Source organism: Rattus norvegicus, chromosome 1, assembly GCF_036323735.1.
Source record: "Rattus norvegicus strain BN/NHsdMcwi chromosome 1, GRCr8, whole genome shotgun sequence".
Classification (NCBI taxonomy): Eukaryota; Metazoa; Chordata; class Mammalia; order Rodentia; family Muridae; genus Rattus; species Rattus norvegicus.
Window position 1 is genome coordinate 55,094,614 of NC_086019.1, and position 24,273 is coordinate 55,118,886.

The 24,273-nt window shown below is 42.3% G+C and overlaps 1 protein-coding gene and 1 long non-coding RNA gene across 7 annotated transcripts in view; one reads left to right on the top strand and one right to left on the bottom strand.

Annotated features, from left to right (window-relative positions):
* Positions 1 to 16,896, bottom strand: part of Cep43 (centrosomal protein 43) — a 30,527-nt gene extending 13,631 nt beyond the window's left edge. The window contains exons 1-8 of one of the 5 annotated variants that reach the window (XM_039090781.2): positions 16,711 to 16,843; positions 16,446 to 16,499; positions 13,869 to 13,923; positions 13,322 to 13,410; positions 12,812 to 12,949; positions 9,890 to 9,970; positions 6,924 to 6,983; positions 522 to 745 (exon numbers count right to left, since the gene is read on the bottom strand). In XM_039090781.2, coding sequence (XP_038946709.1) covers positions 522 to 745; positions 6,924 to 6,983; positions 9,890 to 9,970; positions 12,812 to 12,949; positions 13,322 to 13,410; positions 13,869 to 13,923; positions 16,446 to 16,499; positions 16,711 to 16,812 — 803 coding nt within the window. In that variant the 5' untranslated portion in view covers positions 16,813 to 16,843. Of the gene's footprint in view, positions 1 to 521; positions 749 to 6,923; positions 6,984 to 9,889; positions 9,971 to 12,811; positions 12,950 to 13,321; positions 13,411 to 13,868; positions 13,924 to 16,445; positions 16,500 to 16,710 lie in introns of those variants that run through there. The other 4 variants (NM_001101008.1, XM_039090793.2, XM_039090788.2 and 1 more) reach the window with 4 other exon arrangements.
* Positions 15,535 to 23,479, top strand: LOC134484997 (uncharacterized). Of its 2 annotated transcripts, none has more exons than XR_010062886.1 (3): positions 15,535 to 16,014; positions 16,470 to 17,240; positions 21,650 to 23,479. It is a non-coding gene; the product is annotated as an uncharacterized LOC134484997 (long non-coding RNA). The 2 variants fall into 2 exon arrangements; XR_010062887.1 differs by having other exon boundaries at positions 15,998 to 16,135.
* The last annotated feature ends 794 nt before the right edge of the window (positions 23,480 to 24,273 follow it).

Here is a 24,273-nt window from a genome sequence, read left to right on the forward strand (position 1 = left end):
CTTGCATGGACTTGGCTCAGCAGCAAGGATCTGTGTGGGCTGGGTCAAGACTTCAGTGCTTCCAATCTTAGCCAGAAGTCACACTCTCGTGATTTACCTCCAACTCACATAACCCTCTCCTCTGTGACCACACTGTCCTTCTTCCTCCTGATGAACCTAAGCCAAGAGGGCCCCGACTACAGCCTTCTCTGGTCAGCTACTGAAACTGATGAGTCCCCGGCATCCTGATACTGCCTACCATGCAGCATCTCCGCTGAAGACGAGTCTTGCTGACTACCTCACTGCCTCTGAGGGTAAACTCCCAGGCAAGAGTCAGAATTCATTGCTGCACCCTGAAACAAACTGAAACCTGAAACAGCTCCTGTTATACAGAAGGGTTCTGATGCAGGCTTTATAAACAGAACATCCGATTTGTGGGTCTAATAATTATAAAGTTACTAGCAGATTATCAGTTTTAAAATATAAAGTGAAATTTTGTTTTTAAATCATGAGTCATATAATCTGAAGGAGAGCCTACTCACCAACCATAGGTTTTTTCTGGTTTAGGAATGGGATCATCAAAGAAAGAATCTCCTTCCACATCGTCTTCATCTGGACAAAGAGCACTTTTGTCTTTGGCATCTACAGTGCTGTTGCTTAAGAAAGATGCAATTCTTGTTTCATGGACCAGTGAGTGCAGGCTGCTTTTACTCTTGGACTCTGACAAGGAGACACTTGGCTCACTCTGACTGGTCTCGCTGCTGGTCTTCTGAAAGAGGGAGAGAGAGCTCTTCTTGGTGATAAAGCTTCTAAAACAGTTTAAACAATAGTCAACACAGGGGCATGGGCATGTATGCTGCATGTATGTAAGCGCGTGTGTCTAGCTTTTAACAACAGAAACTGCAGTGTAATCCTAAGGTTTCCCACTTCATCTGAGGCTTCCTGACATGGGCATGTTTCGAATGACAAAATGTTAAAGAAATATGGTCACACTATTTCTTCCCTTCCTTTCTAAATGAAAAGGCCTTTACTATGCCTAATTCACATAGCAACTCTCAATTCTAACAGGTTTCCCTTTTCATTCCACATGTGTGTCACTGTTGCGTAAAATATTTGAACACACTTTCAGCTTGCAACCAGGAGAGAGCATTAAAGTTATGAAGACTACGTCACAAAATAAAGTTGCATTATTCATCAGAGAAGAGAGCAGTATTCTACCCAGCACCAAATAAAAGCCTTTGAATGCTCCTATGTATAACAAGCAGACCCAGGCTACAGCAATTACCTTAATTCAGGCTTGCTGGGCTATGTACCGACCTGCACCCCATGAAATGTACACAAGCAGGCACATAAATCCTTTTTGTAGCTTAATCCAAGGTTAAGAGTTCCTATGGAGGAGCACTTCTTTCCTGCCCCACTGATGTAGCCAGGTCAGCATGAACTATTACAGTGTTTGGTTTACTCTGAGAACCACAGCGTAGTTTTAGTCTACACCTGGCCATACCTCTTTTAGTCGCCAAACACTTCAATCTATATTAATAACAACAATTACAACAAACAATGCCAGTAGTAACAGCAGTGGCTAACAATTATGGAGAATTATGAGTGCTGCGCCTCAATCAATCTTTAGGTTATACGTGTAGGATATATTTATCTGTACGGATTTTAAAACAGAACACAAAGGTTTTTATGTAACTTGTTAAGACCCCTAGGGTAGTTACGTGGTAAAATGAACAACAGATTAGCTCCCCCATTTCCTCCCTTTTTTGAGGCAAGGTCTCATGTGGCACAGGTGGCCATGAATTTGCTGTACAGCTAAGGATGACCTTGAACTCCATCTCCTTGCCTCTTAGGTTCCAAGGGCTGGGATGACAGGAGTTTGCCCCTACATCCAGAGTATAACACTGTAATAGAGCCCTGTGATGCTCCAGAAAAAACACTTGAAATAAGAAACCTAGAAAACACCTGTTCTGGCTTATTAACTCTGTGATTTTAGACAATGTGTTTAAGACATGAATTTCCTCCAGACTTAAATTTAGGTCAGTATGTGTACATTAAATTACACACACAGGCTGGGTCAGAGCTGATCAGCAGCAAGGCAAGAAGCTGGGCAGCAGAGATGTGGAGTAGATAAACACACAGGGCACTACGCAGGCGATGCTGTTTTTCCACATGCAGACAGCACAGTGCAGCTTAAGATGCACACTTACATTTTTAGACTCGAGGTTTTGGGGCGGGGGTTGCCAGAAGCAAGGCATATACTACATTAGTTTTAGGGACTTAGATGGAGCTGTATAGTCTGTGGGTTATTAATAATAAACTAATAATCACAAAGAGATGCCTGGAAAAAAAATTATCCAAGTTATCCTTTTAAGGAGGTACTTTGAAAATTCCCTTCTAATTTTTTTTCAAGTTTTCCTGGTACTGTGAAAAACAAAATTATTACATGTTTTTATATATCTAAATTAAATTCATATCAATTTCAATTTTTTATTTGAAAATGTTTTAATAATTGACTTTTTCAAAGCCACTGCAACTACATGTCTTAGGATATTTAAACACATCCACAGAAGCTTTGATGGTGACTCTCTTCTTCAAAACTTGGCAGAGAAAGTTATGAGGGAGGAGGCAGAGTGAGACACACACAAAGCACCCTCACAAGTCAGTGTCTCCAGGACATGCTCTCCTCCTCCTAGAGTTCACATCATCAGCTCAAGCCCACACAGACCACAGAAGACTGAAGAGCCTGCTGATGCATGCTTGTCATGGACACCACCTGTCTGGTGTCAGTGACATTTGTACTAGTGATGCAAGGAAGCCGGGTTTCGTAGAGAAGGACATTACAGTATGGCAGATACACTTTTAAAATAACAGGATTATTGATTTTATTCTACTATTGCAGTTCCATTAATGAACGTGAAAACCAAGTTTCCTAACCCAGTAGGGAGCTAGTCAGCAGAAGCGGACATGTGAGCCTGGAGGCAGACACAACCAGAGTGGTCCACTTGTAAGGGAAAGACCACCATCCAGGCTTGCCTCACACTACAGAAGCTAAGCTAAGACCGACACCTTTCTTTCTGCTATGCCTTCAGACAAGGAAATAACAGGCCCTATTTCTCCAGATCCAGATTCTATTCCAGTACAGAAGCTGAAGAAAGTCCCAGCTGTTTATAATACAACACTTAGCCTTTGTCATTTAATACAAATGTAAGGACTTATTAAACAGTACTGCATCAACCGTTCCCTTTGATGGAACTCAAGATTAAACTATATGGTAAACTATGATAAAAAGTTTTTTAAAGCTTTAGTATAGGATTAACTTTCCAATAAAATAATCAAAAAATCAATTATTTAAAAAAAATAGAAAATGAGCATCAGAGGAAGGTTACACAATGAAAAAAACTCCTTGTCTAGTAGCCAAAAATCGAATTATTGCTGTCTTTAGGAACCTGAAAAAGGGCTTAGGTGTGGCTCAATGGTAACAGACTTGCCAGACAAAGGCCTCAATTCTCAGCACTGAAGGAAAAACAGAAAAATATAATTTGGTTTCCAAAGTAAAAACTTAATGTGCACTGTTCATAAATAGACAAAATATTTCAGTTTCTACCTGCTCTATTTCTTTTCCTCACACAGGGTTCTAACACTGCCTCCTCCTCCACTCTGACAAAAGCAGTTTTAGATTGATGGCTTATGAAGTTTACTTTTACTATTTCTAATATTTACTTACAAAGTATTGAAAGAATATTATTACAATTATATTGAGTACTATACTTAACAGTTTCATTTGTTCACCTTAATACTGCAGAATTCTAGAATCCATGACAAATCTTTAAACCTCTGTTTCTAGAGAAACTCGCTTCCTACCAGCAGTCAGTCATCTACATCATACACACACTCAGCAGAATCACAGCCTTAAGTAGCAAGCCCAAGACAGAATGGCCCCTGCCAGGTGCCTCATCCTTGTCCCCTCAGCCCTCTTGCCCTTTACAGCTCTGAATCATCTGAGGATAATGCCAAGAGGTAAAGTCCAGAGGCTCAAGGGATAGGGAGTCCAGGGCTAGGTAAGTGCTTCCTACTACCTACCTCCCACTCACCCAACTTCATGGTGAGGAATGAATAAGAAAAAGCTCACACTCAGTATAGACAGCCAGAGACAAACAAACCTAGCCTGAAAGACACACAGCATGCTTGTTACCAATGTCCAAAATCAACATTCGCCTGAATTTATCTGGGAAGGAGTAATGACCTACATCATGTTACTAAGAATTAAAGCAAATGTGCCTCATTATACATTAGTGTGGAAACGGAAGAAGGATGCCTTCTCAGACAACATTTAGTGGTGTGATACAAAGGACTTCATTTTAGAGCTGCAGAGGTGCTTTGGCACCTGAGGCCCTCAAGTTCCACCCGACCCCACAGTGCTGTCACAAAGTAGGAAGAGAGGAAGAATGCACTGAGGGTAAATATTAAAAATACCATCTTGTTTTGCTTTTCTAATTAAATGGTAAAGACCCAAATGAGCAGAGTTCTGAAAGTCTGCTACGATGTTTTTGCTGTTGAGTTCTTGAGAAAGGGTCTCACTCTATAGTTCAGGCTGGCCTAGAACTCAGTACATAAGCCCAGAATGGCTTTGAAGCAGCAATCCTCCTGCCTCTACTTTCCCAGTGTTGGTATACAGGCATACACCACTACATCTAGGTGTCCTAGTTCTTTATATTTATTATATTTTAAGAAACATTCTTTGTTAATTCTTTAAGAATTTCCTGTAATGAATGGCATTTTGAACATATTTTCTCTCCTCCCCCAACTCCTCCTTTCACTTTCTCCCCTCCCCTCCAACTGAGTTTTCTAACCCACTGCCTGCATGGAGCCCAGCTTATGCTGTCCAACTAGTTTGGTGACTGGGGCTTTCTCATATTGATTTCTCAGACAACTGACACATTATTTGAAAAAAAACAAAACAAAAACAAAAAATGGTAAAAAAGAAAACCTGAGCAGACAGCTCTAAATCTCGCCCTTCACAGCCAGGGGGATGTCTCAGCAGGGCAAAGCTCCTGCACAAGCCTCAGGCCCATCTGACAGAAGAAGAGAGCCCACCTTCAAGTTGTTCTCTGACCTCCACAAGTGTATTATGGTATATGTTCAACTTCACAAATACAACTCATTAAAGAATTACTTCCCATTTAACTTTAACTCTGTGTTCTGAATGTATATATTCTACTGTTTAACAACAAAACAAAAAACCTTACCGAAATTGTTTTTAAAAATCCTTATATCATCAGTTATGTTTACATAGACATCACACACATTTGCTTTTGGGTTTCTTGAGGCAATCTCAGTACTGAAGCCTGGCCGGCCTCAGACTTGCAGCAATCATCTGCTTCTGTCTCCAGAGTGCTAGGACTGCAGATACACAAGGCCACACTGAGATAGCCTATAAGTAATTCAAAAGAGTACTTGCACAATTAGCACAAGTCTGGGCCTCTCAACAGTTGCCCACAAGGCTGTCTCAGAGTGCCAGAGCTCAATGAGAAACAATACCCTGGGCTTCCTTGTTTTTGCTCAGTTCCTCTGAATTCTCTACACACAGCACACACACTGTGTCTGTCCATCACATGGATGAGGTTCTGACAACTGGAAATGGCACTCACCTGCCAAAGCAGTGGCTCCCACTGGCATTCTGGTGGGCATAACCCCAACCACTACATGCCAGTAGGTATCTTGATTATGTCGTTAAGAATGTTCTGGAAACTGAAAAGTTACTGCATGCAGAGGGCAAAGCAAAAAAGGGAAAGGTTCAAGAAAGAGCAAAGGGCTTAGCTAACAAAGGCTAGAAAGAGGCAACGCTGAGATTCATACTGGCTACGAAAGCAGTTCAGAAAGAAGACCAGAGAAGAAAAGGATAAAAGGACTTCCAAGTGACTGAGGAGATAGTCTTGACTCAAAACACCAGGAGCTAGACTTACAGTCTCCACTATGAAACATGGGCCCAAAAGGTTCTCAATTCCCCTCAGGTCAGAGAACACATGAATTCAAGTCTGGCCCACCACAGCTCTATCACATTACAGGGAAAACCATTCTCTTTGTATACACTGGTTTTATGTACTAATTCGTTCAAAAGGTTTAGAGTTAAAGACTTAAGACACTAGTAAAGTTATAAGAACTCAATTCTATGAAACATGCATCTAATTTAAAAATTCAAAACAATACAATGAATCTCAAACCACAGGTTAATGTCCTTACATAGTCTCAAGGCTGTCCCACCTCTCCAGTTAGACTGAGTTCACACAAAGCCACTTTTACTATGCTGATGTTCCAACAGGACAATGGAACATACTTTCATAGAATAATGTATAAACAGTGAATGCAGAGAGTTTTTCCCTTTAAAAGCACTACAGCTAAAGACAAATCTAGGCAAATCTAAGGTTTTGCTTTTGTTTTTTTTTTTAAATAAAAGCCTTTATTTCAGATATTTGTAACTTTGAAAAATGTCTATACATCAGACTCCACAGAGAACTGAGGGATCCTAGAGAACTGAAAATTAAATCACTGTGTCTTATTCGAATTACAGAGACTGAACGTTATTTTTGTTTTATGCCAGTATGCATTCCCACACTCTTCTGCACCTCGTCTTTTTATTACTGAGGACTGAGCTCAGTGCATGCTAATCTAGTGCTCTACACCATTCGACAGTTTCCACAGCCTCCATATTTACTTTGTAGTTTTAAGATGGGATTTCACTAAACTGCCCAGCTTGGCCTTCAACTTGCAGTCCTCCTTTACCCTCTCACGTAAGTTAGATGACAGGCCTGTGCCTTAGGTCTGATAACAGATGGCAGTCATGTTTAAGAGGAAAGCTGAGAACCCAGGCCAGCAGGAGGCCCCGTGTCTGAGGGCCTGTCTCAGCACAGGCTGCTTTGCTCTTCTGCCCTCATGCATGTTACCTTGTCACCAGACTTCTGACCGCTTGTCTTCTTCTTACCTTGTCCTTTATACCTTGGTATCTGAGCATGAGAATAAAATGACATTTTACCATAAATGTAATTTTTAAAAATAAACTAACTCATACCAAACTAATAAAGATTCCTATTAGATAATACTCTGTAATTGGACAATTTAATTAATATATTCCTCTCCACAGCTTCCTTTCATAACTTCTGGGAGTGTCCACCCGTTTTAACCAGTTTCCAGCAGGTTTCTGGTCAGCAACAGGCACTGGCTATTGCCCCACCGCTTCTGAGTGTGCAGCCTGGTTTCTTTCACACTGCTCTTCCTACCACTCTACAGTGGCCTGGAGAGAGTCCTAAGCAGCTTGCTGTGGGCTTGTCACACTTTACTTGCCCTTCCCCAGGAGCACACAAAGCTGGTTCCTAACAGCTGGGCTGAATCCAATCCTAGGCTACAACTTTCTGGTGTTCCTCACACTTACACTTTCACTCTGTGGGCTCACAAGGCTGGTGAGGAATCATGGAGAGACAAGGAGGAGTGGAGAGCTAGAATCTCAAATTCTTCAGGTATGTAACGGAATTGTACTGCAAGTGACAAAGCAAGGATGTATTTTAAACAGACCCCAGACCTGGACAGCTAGCAAGATCTTGGGTGTTTCTTAAAGGGCCACTCTAACCCCAGCTTACAACATAGGAGACTACACTGAGAGAAGAAATGAAAGGTGACAGAAATGTGGCACCCCTCCCCACCGGAGACACAGGCCTCTATACTAGCCTATGAGAATGTTCTTTTGTAAGAACTTACAGCAATATTTCCTAAAACACTTAGTATTATCATAACTCTTAGATATTAAAAAATATACAGAGAGAATAAAACATGTAATAACATCTTACTATGTTTCTCTTCTTGAAGATATACTTTAAATGGAGTGTCAGTAACTCTTATAAAGAACAATTTACTAAAAAGTAGATTTCCAAGCAGGTCAACGCTTCAAGCATTGATTGACAATGTCAGTATTTAAAGAATTTTGTAAAATGTACTCATGACCTATTCTGTCAATCACGGTTACAGCTTTCCATAATCATTAAAAAAGAAACATCTTTAAATACTCCTTATCTGAAAAGGCCTGGCCATCTCAGAGGCCACACAACAGAATAACCCCTCTAGCTACAAATAAAATATTTTTTTGACTTTCAAAGTTTAAAAAGGGAACAAATTGCCAAAGAACAAGCCATAAATAACACCAGTGTGCTGTACCAAGACACTTGGCAATTAAGTACTTGGCAGTATACTCACAAGCTCCAAAGGCCACCTGATTTAAGACACCAGTTTTATCTATATAATGCATGTCCCACCCCTGAACCCACATGAAGCCTTGTGCTGGGATGGACTGCACACCATCTTCCTATTCTGATGGGAAAGTCAGAGTTCAATACTCAACTTCAATGAACTGTGCAGCTATGCCTACCCACCCTCCTAAAAACCTTGATCATGTTGAAATCCCAATCCTACAGTAAGAAAAGTATTAAGAAGGGTCTTTGGGGAATGATTAATCAAGAGCGTGGAGTACCTGTACATGGGATTAAAGAGTTCATTGAGCTCTGCTTCCCCTACATGAGGCTATAGAGAAAGAACTGGGCCTACACCAGACATCAAATCTGCCTGTGCCTCAATCTGTGAGAAGTCAATGTCTGCTGTTCATATGCGATGCAGTCTCTGCCACTTTATGACAGCAGCCTGGGTGGACTAAGATATGACCCAAACCCATTACTTCACAGGACCAACTAGAAGCCGTCAGGATGTACTCTATCAGCTTTGGGAGACCACCACTTCAAATCCACTATTATTACATACATCTTAGGGCTAGAGAGACGGCTCAGAGGTTAAGGGCACTGACTGTTCTTCCAGAGGTCCTGAGTTCAATTCCCAGCAACCACATCACCATTGCTCACAACCATCTATAATGGGATCTGATGCCCTCTTCTGGTGTTTCTGAAGACAAACCTCACATACATAAAATAAATAATTCTTAAAATTAAAAAAGAATAATTTAAATAAAAACAAAACCACATCCTTGATTTTAAATTTAAGTGTTCAAAATTTTTTTCTCCTTCATGTAGTATTCCTAAAATCAGGTCTGGTCTGGTGTCTCTCTCTCTCTTTCTCTCTCTCTCTCTCTCTCTCTCTCTCTCTTTCTCTCCCTCTCTCCCTCCCTCTACTTGCCCCCATCTCCCTTGCCCTTCTCTTCACCCCCCCCACACAAATACACACACACACACACACACACACACACACACACACAAACCATAGTACACTTTTCTATAAATCTTGTCAAAATAGTTCATAAATACGTAAATACTGGGGTTGGGGATTTAGCTCAGTGGTAGAGCGCTTGCCTAGGAAGCGCAAGGCCCTGGGTTCGGTCCCCAGCTCCGAAAAAAAGAACCAAAAAAAAAAAAAAAAAAACCCATAAATACTACCATAATTCCAAATATGGTCACCTAGCTAAAAAGTCTACAAAACTCAACTACAACATTTTATATTCTGGAACCTCATGCTCACCAGCTAGAAGTTTATGCAAAGCTTCTTACTAGTGCAATACAAAAATACTTCCAAGTATCAGTGTCTGCTGAGACACAAAATTCAATTATTACCAATAAACAAAAGAAGCAACTTTTAAAAAACACTTATGCAGGGGTTGGGGATTTAGCTCAGTGGTAGAGCGCTTGCTATAGCAAGCACAATGCCCTGGGTTCGGTCCCCAGCTCCGAAAAAAAGAAAAGAAAGAAAAAAACAAACAAAAAAAACCAAAACACTTATGCAATCAAAAAGGGGAAAGTACCTTCAAGACACTTTAGGAAAGCTTGTTACAAAGGAAGTTTATAGGTAACAGGTAAGAAGAGGGAGCAGAGTACCTGGGTGTCTGCCTAGTGCCCCCATCTCTGTCCAGCCATACACTCACCTTACTTGGGGTGGAGTTTACACTTGTTTTTCCTTCTGGTGACTTTGATGGAGGATGTCCATCAGATAGATCCAGTGCACCCTAAAAAATAAAAATTTAAACTGAAACACACTGAAACTAAAACATGACTATGCCAATAATACTTCAATAGAAATTTAGCATTTAAGAGCATTATATTGACATTTATTCATAAATCCCTTTTCTAAATTTTCCTCTAATTTGAATACACACTTAACTGTCAGATTTGAATTACCTGCAAAGTATTTCCCTTAGCCACCTTGAACTGGCCACTCAATCTACACTGTAGCTGCCCAGTCCACCTTCCATCATGGCTTCTTGGATTTGCTTGGATGGCAAACTCTATGGAAACATTATAAAAACTCAAAAATCTGAACTGCTTCTGCTCCTAGGATTACAAAAGCCGGGTCCCAGCTGTACACAATGTACACTTTCCACCTCAAGTTGGAGTCATTCCAATTTTTAAATAGACAACGAATATAAGAGCAGAATCTTAAAAAAAACATTCAGCATGAGTGAAGAGATTGAGAAGCCATCGGCAGGAATGGATGCTTCTAGGAGAGACAAAGATGTAATTGCCAAAGATGCCAAAAAGGAGGGAACTCAATCACTGGGAAACTCAGAAGAGGTGCAGTGTCTTTAATCATCCACAGCAGGGACTAAAGCCAGCAACCCAATTCTTAAGTTAGCTTTTAAAATGCAGGTGTAGGGGCTGGCTGTCTAGATGGCTCAGAGGGTAAAGGCACTTCCTGCTAGGCCTGCCAATTTGCTCCCTCAGACCCACATGGTGGAAGAAGAGAACCAACTTCCACAAATCGTCTCCAGAACACACACAGACACTAATAATTAAAATACAAACTTTGAAATGCAGTTTTGGTAAAGAGCAACAAAACTGAGTCTGATGTGTCTGATCTTCATATAGGAACCTTTCTAATCTAAGTTTAGGATTAAAAAAAACTATCATTTTTTATTTGTTATGACAGACTTCCTTTCAAAGTAAAAAAGTAAACACCAGTGAATTATGGAAATGAAAACAAGACCCAGACCCGCTGAGCTCACTTGTATTGTTTGTACAGATGCCTCCCAATAGCTCCCACCCAACACCCACTAACGAGTTCTACAAAACAAAAAAGTAGCAAAAAGTGGAGATACATCCCAATTTCATAGTGTTTCAATTTGGACAGCAAAGTATTTCCTTTTGAAGATATAAATATCTGTCTGGTCTGCTTTAAGAATTTGAGTTTTTAATGTCATGGTGGACTGAGTTCAGCATTAAATAGTTGCTTCACACCTTTCGATAGAATCTTAGATGACCATTTAAACATAAACTCCTTATAAAAGCCTATCTTCCTGATTAGATGAGCTCTTTCAAGATACAGGACTCTCATAAATCCTGCTCTTTTATTACCCAGAGAATCTATTTACTATGTCTTAAATGCAATTAGTATTCAGACAAGCTTTCGTGATTTTCAGATTCTGACTGATCTTTAAATGGAATCAACAAGTAGTTTATGATCCTCCCACCTCTCTCAGCTAAATGTTTCTCTGACTGAAAGCACACCCAGCCAGACAGTGGAGCAGCCACTAAGGAGTTAAGTATGTAAAACAGTATGTCTAGGTAAAGATAATGTGTGCAACTAGAAGTCAGATCATCAATCCTATGAGCAAGATTCCATAAAAGAAAGATGACAGGCAAGGAAAGTAACTGCTAATAAGAAAGTATACATTTGTACAAGGCTTGATAGCACACACGTGTAATCTAAACACTAAGGAGGCACAGGAAGATCATGAACTCAAGGCCCACCTTAGACTACATAGCACAACTATATAGAAAAAAAACAAAAGAAAAAAAGTTGGAGTTTAAAAACATTTTAAAAATAAGTAATGTCAAAAGTTCAGGGTTTGTTTTTTGTTTGTTTGAAATCCTTTAGATGGCTAGAGAGATGGCTTAGTGGTTAAGAGTACTGGCTGTCAGCTCCGAAAAAAAGAAAAAAAAAAAAAAAAAGAGTACTGCTGTTTTTGCAGAAAACCTGGGTTCGAATCCCAGCACCCACATGGCTATTTACCATTGTAACTCTAGTTCCAGAGGACCTGACACCCTCTTCTGGACTCTGTGGCCACCATACACAGAAGATGCATACACACATGCAGGCAAAACACTCATTTACACATGACAAAAAGTTTTTTTAAAACCTTTATGTCTAAAACCGTATGTATAAGGCAGCCCTTCACGATGAACTAGTAACAAGAACACCCATCAGAGGATGTTCTCTATGCTGAGTGCTGCTCTTACTCTGTCATTTTATAGCTGAGGCGATGGAGAGGTGAAGTACACATGGTCAAGGCAGCGGCTTATCCTTGAGGAGTTATGATTTATTCCAGCCTGGCTCCTGAACTCTGAGGACCAACAGCCAAAACAGGTACACAAGCACAGCTGCATAGCTTAACTCTCATTAAACTCTTTACATACCATCACAGTCCATCTCACTTCGTTTTAAGGAGCAGCTTCTTTTTTTTTTTTTTTTTTTCAGAGCTGGGGACCGAACCCAGGGCCTTGTGCTTGTTAGGTAAGCGCTCTACCACTGAGCTAAATCTCCAACCCCAAGGAGCAGCTTCTAATGCTAGGTGAATCCCAGCACTCGGGAGGCAGAGACAGGCAGACCTCTTGAGTTCAAGGTCAGTCCAATCTACAGAACAAGTTCCAGGACAGCCAAGGCTACACAAAGAAACTCTGACCTGAACAACAAAACAAAATAAAACCTTAGAGTGGCCTGAACAAAACAACAACAAAGGAGTAGCTTCTTTCTGTGCAAGCCTCAATTCATTGAGTACATACTCATCTCCATGACTTAAGTAGACAAGTACTAACATAAAATAGAGAAAACAGTAGCACAGGATACTTACTTCCACACTGGTAGGTCCTTTTTCCTTCTGTTGACAGCGTCTAATCACTTCTAATAATAAGGGTCCACCCACAGTACCTTCTGCTTCAATGATGCCTAAATCCCGGGCTAAGTTCTCTCGACCTTCAAGACCTTGAATCTAGAAAAGAAGTAAGATTTAGGGGCAGAGAATAAAGCAGGAACAGCCAGGTACCAAAAGGAATATTTTGGAAACTTAAAGACTTCTTTAAATTTAAAGGGACCATGTGTAGTGAATGGACTTATGGCAGTTTTAAGATGTCTACTGTGACAGCTGCAGTACAAAGTCTAACGTCTTAGTAGGATCAACTCTACAGTGACATTTATTTCTCAGCAGCTTCAAGTTACATGAAGCAGGTCAGATGGCTTTTAGAAAAATAATCTAGCAAACACAAAAAATAACTTAATGTGAAGCATCATATTGTTCTAACTTTTCTCTTAGTATTCACTCTGTAGAGACATCACAGGATAGGTATAAAATCATTTTCCTTACTGTGCTCGTTTCAGGATGGAAAACAGCCAAGGTGAAGTCAAGATTAAAAAACTGAAGAAATTCTGCTACGAGACTAGCCACTAAACGACCTGTAAAAACCAAGGGAAAAGAAAAAGACATGATGAACAGAGCCCAAAGAACTCCCGATTTTCCTTGTGAACCGAAGCATTCTATGGGAAAAAATTAGGTTTTGAAGGTTTTAAAATCATATATTTCCCCTGTGACTAATTTGCTTAAGTATGAAAATCCCCATGTTTCTACTTTTGTATTTGGATCATCAATCTGCAGCTTTGAGGCCGTGTAGTGTTTGATAAACGGATTCTAGTGTTTTCTTGCTATTCTCCTACGTCTGCTTTAGCCAACAACTCCCCACTGTCCAGATGCTTACTAAGGCAGCTTGAAGCTAGGCATGGTGGTCTGCTCCTGGGTAAAGTCAGCATCAGGCAGGAAGATCCCTGAGGACTAGAGTCAACATGAGTCAGAGTGAGACTACTCTTCCCACAAATACTGACAAAATTGTAAAGCTCAGAGATAAACATTATCTTACCATCTTTTGTATTTAAAAACTTTTTCAAGCTCTCATTAACCAACGGAGTTTTGTTCTGTTGAAAATAAAAAGAAATATTTATGTTTATAAAGTGTTTACATGTGCTATATGTTTACCCTAAAATAACTAAAAAGTGTGCATTAAAGTTCTCTCGTTCCCACAGCCCAACTTTACTGTCAGTAGGTGAAAAAAAGAAGAGCGGAGAGCATGCCCTGCAGAATGGAGAGCAGGCGGAGCTAAGTATCAACAGTCACGTTTATTTTGGCAAAGATATAAAGAATACATACATTTGGGGTTGGGGATTTAGCTCAGTGGTAGAGCGCTTGACTAGCAAGTGCAAGGCCCTGGGTTCGGTCCCCAGCTCCGAAAAAAAAGAAAAGAAAAAAAAATACATACATTTATATTCACAAAATCATGGTTTTATGATCCATCTCACAACTATTTATTTAGCATAGGACTTACTTTGTGCTATTTAGTAACTTTTCAAGTTAAGGAAACCAATCTGTATATGAAGACATTTATTTCAACCTTTAAAACACTTTTTTACACTGCAGGAGATTAGACTCAAGACCTTTTACATGATGGGCAGGCACCCTACAATTGTCTACCACAAGCCCTTCAACATGTTATAATTACACTGCTTTTGTAATGGTTTATTTAAAAACATGTGTGTCATTAGATTTACTTTTAACTGTTTATATTTCAAGTACATACAATTTGAAATTTATAATCTTAGATAGCTACCATTTGCAATTCCAAACTAATCAGTAGTGTATGAGATGACTTTGTATGGCCATAGCTCTGAACAAATGTAGTAAACTATCCTTCTTGCAAATAGAAATGTGGTAACTGTTGACAGTGAGGATAACATAGGTAACACATGATGGGGTCCTTAATCAGCCTCACATCTTGTGAATGGAAATACTAAATGCATGGGCACTGTGGAAAACAGTTGGAAGGTTTGTTCATTTTTAGGTTAACATTATCTCCAGCAGGTGAGCCAGTCCTTCCACCCTCAAGCATTTTCTCAAGATCAGTATCAGGTCCCAGCAAAGATTTGGACATGACCATTCACAGCAGCATTATCCTCAAGGGAAAAGCAGGGACAACTCAATGTGGTATCAAAGGGAGGGTGGCTAGGCAAATGAAGACTATCCGCTCAGTGACTAGAGCAACGATCACCATTCTTGAAATGAGGACTACGTGGAAGAATAGGATACACTGCAGCATTCTGCTGACTATCAGACCTAAGTGCATTTTACACGTTCCCATTTGCATAGCTCTGAAAATAACTGAGATGCTGCGGAAGGAAACTCAAAGGGTTGGGCCTGTATTTTCTTTCTTGTGTTCCTCACATTCCGTAAATAGCTTATCAAATCTGACTTTAAGGTGTGCATTTCCACAAACAATTATACCTCAAGTTAAAGAGGGAGAAAAATCACAGAAGTACATAGTGTGAAGAATCTAGGACACCGAGTTAACTGAACTAGTCAAGGAGAACAGAAGAACAGAATCAGGCATGTACTACAAATGGCCAACCCAGGACGGATGAAGACCTGAGACATATGATGAGGGCACCAATGACAGGTGGAGAGTAGCAAGTGTCGCTCTGGAAAAGCTGTAACTAAGCCAAGAGGGGCAGGCAGACACTGCCAGGAGACGATGGAGTATGGGTGAAGCAGGTCTGGAAAACTCGGGGACATCAGTCTGTTACTCAGTCTAATGAACAGGTCTGAAGCTGGGAAAGGGAACTATGTAGTACAGACACTAGACAAAGTTACCACAGGGAAGCTGCAGAATAAGTACGTGGACTGTGGTACGCAGGAACAAGATCCTGTTAAAGAAACCAAGGAGTATGCAAAGGAAAACACATAGAGAAAGCTTCCCGAGGTCAAAACATTTCCAAAAATGAGAGAGGGGTTACTGTCAGATGGTGTAGCGGCTAGGTGAGCTGGAGGATCAAATGATCATTACAGTTTGACTAGAAAGCAAAGAAATATGGGATTCCAAGGTGTGGACAATGGAACCTAGCCTAGATTCCAAGGTGTAGACAATAGAACCTAGCCTAGATTCCAAGGCGTGGACAATGGAACCTAGCCTAGTCAAAAATTAGCAGTAAGGATGAGAAGGAGGAAGTTAAGAGCGGGTAGGTATACAGGTCATAGAAGGATGGAGGAGATCTGTCGCACAGGAAGACTTTGATTATCCTGTGATTCTTACTGACAGGGAGTTCCAGGACACACTCAGGATGGTTGCTGGGAGCTGGGGTAGGCAGAAAAGCCAAGTTACAAAACATTCAGGGATTACTAGGGTTTTTTTGGTGTGTGGTGGTGGGGGAGGGGGGGACGGGGACACAAGAACAGAGATATTTTTAAGGTAATGGTCAGATTTTTATCCAACCAATCAGAATTTGGGAAAAGGTTCCACAGTACAACCCTTAATACTTTCAGAGTGTAGTAACTTTTAACCATTCAGAACCATCCCCGTAACGTTAGTCACTGAACTATTTCAGAATGGCTTTTCATTTATTAGAAACCAGGCGTTAAGAGGTACGGCGTTAAGGTCTGGGGCTCTTACCTCTACTTTTTCTTGTTCTTCTAGTGCTAAAAACACAGCCGCTCTGAGTTCAGCCTTCAAAAAAAAAAAGCCCACAAGTTATAAGTCAGTTTTGCGACCTGAAAGTACAGGGACAGGCACGAGGGAGTGTGCAGCGAGAGAGGGAAGGCCACGGGCCTGTGTGCTCCACACCCGGCCCACGAGCTCGGGCCCAGGCGCCATGGCCGCGTGACTGCCCCGCGCCCGCGTCCCGCGCCCTTCCTCCCTGGTAGCCGCTCCGCCGCACCTTGATACGATTCAGCACGCCGCTGTTCTCCAGCGTCTGCACCAGCAGGTCGCGCAGCTCCGTGTCCTCCTCAGCCACCACCGCGGCGGTAGTAGCCGCCATCTTGCTTCTCCAAGACAACCACCCAAGCTGCGCTAACGGCCAACAGCCGCTGCGGAAGCCGCCCGGCGCGCGAGCGCGCAGTCGCAGCCCCGCCCCTCACGCGGAGAAGACCAACGGGGCGGAGCCTCCAGGCAGCAGAGTCTGCAGGTTCCATGACGTGAAGGGCGGGGCCTCCGTGTACGGTCTGTAGGCGGGGCCACGAGCATGGGACCGGGTCAGGCTCTGGTGACACGCTCTGTGGCATATTATAATTATATTAGAAATGTCACTAGGTTGCACTTAATTCCCCCGTTCCTGTGTGAGAGAGAAGAGTCCACTCCGGCTGAACGTACCGGTCCCTCTAACTGAAGTGGTGGTGGCAGTGGAGAGCCTCTAGGAGGGAAGGAGAAGCGAGCTGCGGGGCAGGGCGGAGACTTCAAGTGGGCGGGGTAAGATGTGGGGCGGGGCCTTCCTAGGGGCTGTTTCTAAGCGGGAGCAACGTGTAGGCGGTCTGTTCTTGCCTCTGTGTGTGCGTATACACATTCAACTTAAGTCGGTTTTGCGGGGCGGCGGTAGTTGGACCGCGGGGGTGGGGAGGGAGTAGGAAAGTCTGCTGTCTGGTACCATGCTCTTGTTCTTTTGAAAAAACAATCAACCAGGAGGGTAAATTCCAGGCTGCCGCATACATGGGAAGCTTCAACCGTGTGGGCTTGGAACTTCACAAAGATTCCGGTACCAGTCTGTAAAAGGGTTTAGAACTCATGCAGGTGGCCTGTGCAGTATGAATGCAGATGCACATAAGAATAAAGTTAAACGCTTTCTGTGCTGCTTTTCAGTTTATGAAAGAAATTAGAAGAGTGGTTTTTTTGTTTGTTTTCCTATATCTTTCAAGAAAGGAATCATTGAGAGGTTAATTTCTTTTTTTTTTTTTTTTTTTTTTTTTTTGGTTCTTTTTTTTGGAGCTGGGGACCGAACCCAGGGCCTTGCGCTTCCTAGGCAAGCGCTCTACCACTGAGCTAAATCCCCAACCCCGAGAGGTTAATTTCTAAAACTGGCCTTAAGGAGAACAGTTAAGGGGTTAGAAGGGTCACACGGAACACAGAGAAGGTGCAAAGTATTTCCCATGCTGGCAGTCTAATTACAATTTGGGCACAGGAAAAAATGGGTTTAATAGATCTGGACAAACTAAGGCGTCCTTGGAGTGTGCAAACTTCAAGCTAGGGACAGATGAAGGGGAGAGTGCTCCAGTAAAGGAATAAACTTGTCTGTGCTTGGCTTGGTCCATGTGCAGTGAAAGCAGCATTGGTATGATTGGCAGAAGGAAGCTGCATTGGGGTGGGGGAGCTGGTCCAATGCAGACCTTGACATATTACTTTGGAGAATGAGGGCTTGAGGCATTAGCTGATCTGTAGATTTGGGCATTCAGAAAGGTTTGAAATGCTTTTAATCAATACTTTAAAACTGAGTGGCTATCCAGTTCTAGACCCCAAATTAAGAGGCTTGAACATGGTCAAAACTAATTCCCACAGCCAGGCAGCCAGCAGTCTGGGAACTCAGACAACAATCTTTACAGCAGTCTGAAGCCTTGGAGTGAGCCCTTGTGGGAGGACAGGGAAAAGTGCAGCTAGAGGGCCTGGAGGGAGACTAGAGATGCTTAAGACTCTGAGACTATAACCTCTACTTTGATCGCAGTGAAGATGAGATCTCCACAGACTAGTAAGGGTTGGATGAGGTCATAATCAGTGTCCCAGGTCAGTGTCCCAAACCCTCCCAACACTATAACTCACAAAAGGGTCTCTTAACAGGAACTGAAGACACTGACACCATCTTGAACTTCCTCTAGAAGACTAAGATCAGTTTCTGTTGTGGATGACACCTGGTCTGTGGTATTTTGTTACAGCAGCAGGAGCTACCAAAGCCAAATGGCTTCCCCAACAGGTTTATCGAACAGCTGTTGTTTTGGGAGGTTTGCTGGTGAGCAAGAGAGGGCACTCCAGGCAGAAGGAACTGGACAGAATGCAGTCAGGACTCAAAGGAAGATTAGTCTGTATATAGGAGAAAGTCAGGACCTAAAGTAAAATTACTCTGTATATGGGAGTAGCAAGATGCCCATGAACATATACATAGACACATACCTACTTGCATAGGACTTTTATTATAATCTGCCTACAAAGTCATGGAGACTGACAAGGGCTTGGGTCTGCAGTGTGAGTTGGAAGCTGGCAACTTGGGAAAATTGTTCCTGAGCTAGCAGGCTCAACACCTGGCAAAACTGAATCTGACCCTGGAGCATGTCCCCCTTCCCCTCCCCCAGTCTAAAGGCCAGGAACAAAACAGTCTCTTATTGGAGAGACTAAATCCCTTAAAAAAAAAAAAATCAGAGGCTGGAGAGATGGTTCAGCAGTTCAGAGAACGCACTGCTCCTACAAAGGACCAGAGTTTGGCTCCCAGCACCCACACTAGGCAGCTTATAAATGCCTGTAACTCGAGTTTCAGAGGATCTGACACCTCACACCTATTTGGGCACCTGTACTCATATGCTCATATCCACTGACCCCCTCCCAACTACAAAAATAAATCTTTTAGAAAATAAAATAAGGCTAGGAAGGATGGCTTGGTGTTAAGAGCACTGGTTGCTTTTCTAGAGGATCTGAGTTCGATTCCCAGAACCTACTGGCAATTAACTACTGCCTATAACTGCAGCCCCAGAGGGTCCGCTGCCCTCCTCTGGCCTCTGCAAACATGTGGTGCACAAACATAAATGTAGGCAAAATGCCCACCCAGATAAAAACAAAATGTGTAGTATTAATATTTTTTTTGTAAATGGCGGCACAGGGTGACTGCCCACTTCAATGGTTTATGTTCCTGAATGAAAGACACACACACACACACACACACACACACACACACACACACACACACACACAGCCGTTATATTAAATATGCCTTAAACAGCATAATAGCTGGGCAGCTGCCTAAGCTCCGTGCTGTTAATCTACTTCCCACCACTAAATCTGAGTTACTATTTACTAATTTTCATGTTCCATCTTGGATACTCTTAACTCTTATCTCTGTCCTGCACACTCCTAAGGCATCAAGTCTCTCCTACCTCTTCCTTGATGTCCCAAGCCTGGGAACCCTAATTCTCACCTCTCTCTGCCTCGCTGTCTCTGTCTGTCTCTGTCTCTGTCTATCTGTCTCGGTCTGTCTCTGTCTCTGTCTCTGTGTCTGTTTCTGTCTATCTGTCTCTGTCTGTCTGTCTCTGTCTGTCTCTGTCTCTGTGTCTGTTTCTGTCTATCTGTCTCTGTCTGTCTGTCTCTGTCTGTCTGTCTCTGTCACTGTCTGTCTCTGTCTGTCTGTCTGTGCAAATGATGTGGCCTGCTTGGGGGGTCATGAATCCACTCTCCCTCTGCTAGAAACCCATCAGAGTGCACTGAAATTGCTATAGTTGGTTGTTTCCATGAAGATTTGCCACTAGTTTTGTGGATGGTGCTTACAGTCCCCCTTGGGCTTCGGGGCCGTGCTGTGTGGTTTTACACTAGCAAGTTACTTTAGCCTCTCTGTGCCTTACTTTCTCTACTGCAAATGGGAACAGAGTCTAGAGTACGTGTGTGTATGCATAGAAGTGTGTGTTGTTGGTAAATAGCATTCAATGCCTGAAACAGATACAATAAACTTTAAAAAGTAATTCATTGCTTGAGCATCCTGCCCAATTCCATTTTCTCTGAAAATGTCTTCGATGCTGTGAGCAAATTGCTCTTGTTTTTATACTTGCTTCATGCCCCAGAGAGGGTGTAAAACCTAGGAAAGGTGAGTGGTTTGCCCATCATGTGCAGCCGAGATTTACCACAAGCCTGTCTGGATCCCAGCTCTTGCCACGGTATCTTGCTTTCTTTCAGAGTTATAGGGCGTAGTTATCAGAGTTTGTCTTTTGTGGCTGCACGGACTAATTTAAAAAGGACCGGGTTTATTTAGCTCCTGTTTCTGGAGATTGGAAAGAGCAGAGCCAAGGTGTGGCTTCTGGTGAGGCACTGACAGCATGTGAGTTAGCTCAGTCCCTTTTCCTCAAAAAGCTACTAACACCACCACAGGGCCCCATCCCCTCTGTCTCTCAGCTTGTCCTAGCCTCCTCCTGAAGGAGCTTGGGGCCTTAACTGTTAACACATGAACTTATTAGAGAACCTTTAAGACACAGCAGCAATCTGATTAAGTAAAATGGAACTAAATAATAATAAAGCAGAGACAATAAAAGCAGAATAAAGGAAATGTAGAATGGGAGACAAGTTCATAGCATAACCACCAGGGGGAAGTGTGCAGCAGAAAAAGACCAGAGAGAGGTTTTCATTATTTTGTATTAACTACCTGCTCAAAGATGTGGTAAGTATAGTATGCCACACCTTCTGATCCCCCTCGAATGCCCCCGTCCCCATTTTGGCATAAGAACTATTTTGAGCGGAAGGCAGTTTAGAAGAACCAGGTCTATAAAAATATGCTCTGCCTTCTGCCTGTTTGCCCACCAGCAGGATATGCGTTTACAAAGGTGTCTTCTCCTCTCTACTTGGCAACAGGAAAGCCAGCAGTCACCAACAGGCAGACCCTCTGTACTCTGTAGCCTGGGAGGAGGTACTGAGGAAGCAAACTGTACTGGCTAGCTTCTTCCACCATTACCTCTCATGTGTGCCTCTGCCCTTGTTTTCTGCCCTAGAACCCTGGCCTTTGTGAAAAGTCATTGCTTTTCTAGGATGTAGAGAGACTCAAGGGCCAGCTTTTCCCCTTGTCACTCTCCTCCTAGTGCCTCTGAACACCACATGGTACAGGGCAGTAAGCTTCTGTCTTTTCTCTTAACCTCTTTTGCCAGAGCCCCAGCCAGACACTAAAATGGATAAAGGGAAAATCTCTCTCCTACAACGCCGAGAAGTGCAGCCAACACTATCAGCTAATTGGCCAACGTTACCATACCCTTTAAGTTAGAGGTTTTTTTTTTTTTTCTTGCTGTGCTGTGCAAGAACCCAAGACCTCCCGCCGAGTTATATCTCCGTCTCCTACATGCTTTTAAATATGAACAATAAGAGAAACTCTTTGAGTGTTTTGTTATTTACTTCTGCATTTAACTTCACACTGCCTAGCCTTTTTTTTATACTTAATTATCTTGTTGCTAAGTGCATGTCTATGTTAAATTGATTGGTTCAAAAGTTGTCACCATGGTAACAGCAATACCTGGCACATTCGAGTGCTGCAGTGGCTGTGGCTGAAGAGTCACAATTTTAAAAACTACTTCTGATTGCTGCTAACCCACCTTTTAAATCGATGACTTACATGTATCCCACACTGAGAATCTGGCCAGATTCTAAGCTATGGTGCTAAGATAATTAAATGGGTGATGATATTATTTATCTTTTTTTTTGTTTTGTTTTTTTTAAGATTTATTCATTTTTTTTCTTTTTTTTCTTTTCTTCGGAGCTGGGGACCGAACCCAGGGCCAAGCGCTCTACCACTGAGCTAAATCCCCAACCCCAATATTCATTTATTATATATAAGTACACTGTAGTTGTCTTCAGATACACCAGAAGAGGGCATCGGATCTCTTTACAGATGGTTGTGAGCCACCATGTGGTTGCTGGGAATTGAACTCAGGACCTCTGGAAGAGCAGTCGGTGCTCTTAACCGCTGAGCCATCTCTCCAGCCCGATATTATTTATCTTTAAAGATTATTTTTTCTCACACTGGGGCTAGAATCAAGGACTTTGAAGCCTGCAAGCTAAGCATACTCTAAGTCTGGTAGACCTCCAGTCGCCTGCTAGTAGTATTTTAATTTTAAAAATCTATGCAAGTTCATTAAAAAAAATTGTGTGCATTTGTGTGTGAGGGTCTGGGGTGGTGGTGGGGAGATGACTCCTGTCAATAGTGTCTGTCTGCCTTATAAACATGAGATCCTGACTGGATTCCACAGCTAGGATTGGTAGGTGTCAGTAATCCCAGCGCTCAGGAGGAAGTGAGGTCTGAGGCAAGAAGTTAGTCAGCCAGCCTAGGTAATTGGTTAACTCCGGATTTAGTAAGAAACTCTGTCTCAAAAGGTGGGGGCTAGAGAGTTGGATCAGCAGTTAAGAGAACTCTGTTCTTGCAGGTCCAATTCTTGGCTGTGACGTGGTGGTCCATGACCATCTGTAACTTCAGTCCCAAGGGATCTGAAGCCCTCTTCCAACCGTTGAGGTCATCAGACACACAGGTAGTGCACAGACATACATGCAGGCTAAACAGATAAAATAATAAAATAAATCTTAAGAACAATACGGTAGAGGAAAGCACCTGAGGAAAGCACCCGATATCGACTTTGGGTCTCCACACCCCCACCCTGCAACCTAGACATGTACGTGTTACACACAAATACACAAACACCTCAATACCTTCAAAATGTTAGGAATTTAAAAATTATAAAGAATGTTATGAATTAACTTTCTACTTCAAAAATGAGAATAAAGAGAATGGATTTTGGACCCGGAGGCACAGGGCTGAGATCTAGCTGCTTAGAAGGGTGATGTAGGAGGATTGCAATATCAAGGTCCACACGGGCTACAGAAGTCGTTCAAAGCCTGTGGGCAACTTAGTAACTCAGAGTGCTTGCCTAGCAATGAACAGATTCTAAGTTCAGTCTCCTGCACAGAGAGACATAGGGAAAGTGGGGGAGAAGGGGGAAGGAGGGACGGGGAGAGAGAGAGAATTGAGAAACTCACTATGCCTTTCATAGAATATCAGGAGAAATCAATTTATAGTTGATTTTTTTTTTTTTGGCAAATAATGACAAGCCAGGTGGAGGCAGCTATGCACACCTATAATCCCAGTTACACATGGTGTTGAGACAGGAGGATTGTGATTTTTAGGCCAGCCTGGGGTGCATGGAGTTCTAGACTAGGCTATCTTGAACTATGTAATAGGGCTCATTCTTAAGAAGGGGGTGGGGTGTTGCGAGGGAGCTGGAGAGATGTGGTTAAGAGCGCATGCTGTTCTCGTGGAGGATGCCAGTTTGGTTTTCAGGGCTATGTCAAGTGGCACGGCCAGGTGTAAGTTAGTTTCAGCTCTGACACCTCTGGCTTTTATGAGCACCTGCAGTCACACACAATGATGAAATAGTCTTTTTAAAAGGAACCCACAGAATTACAATATCACTATTTTCCAACCATTCAAAATGGCCACTGAACACAAAGACCTGCAATAGCACATGTACACAAAGACACAGGACACACGTTCCTTTGAGAGACGGACACAACACCACCTAAGAGGTAGCTGAATTCCAAAAATCAAACCTGCACCTTAACAAGTTTCTCTCTGTCTGGCTACAACTGTGTACAAAATGCAAAAGAATGACGTTGTGATCGTCACAATCTTCACTGAGAATGCAAGGAAGAACGCCTTTGATTGTAAAAACCTCCATAGGAAGGCTCAGGGGAGGAGAAGGGGTATAGGAAGCTACAATTTAAAACGGTG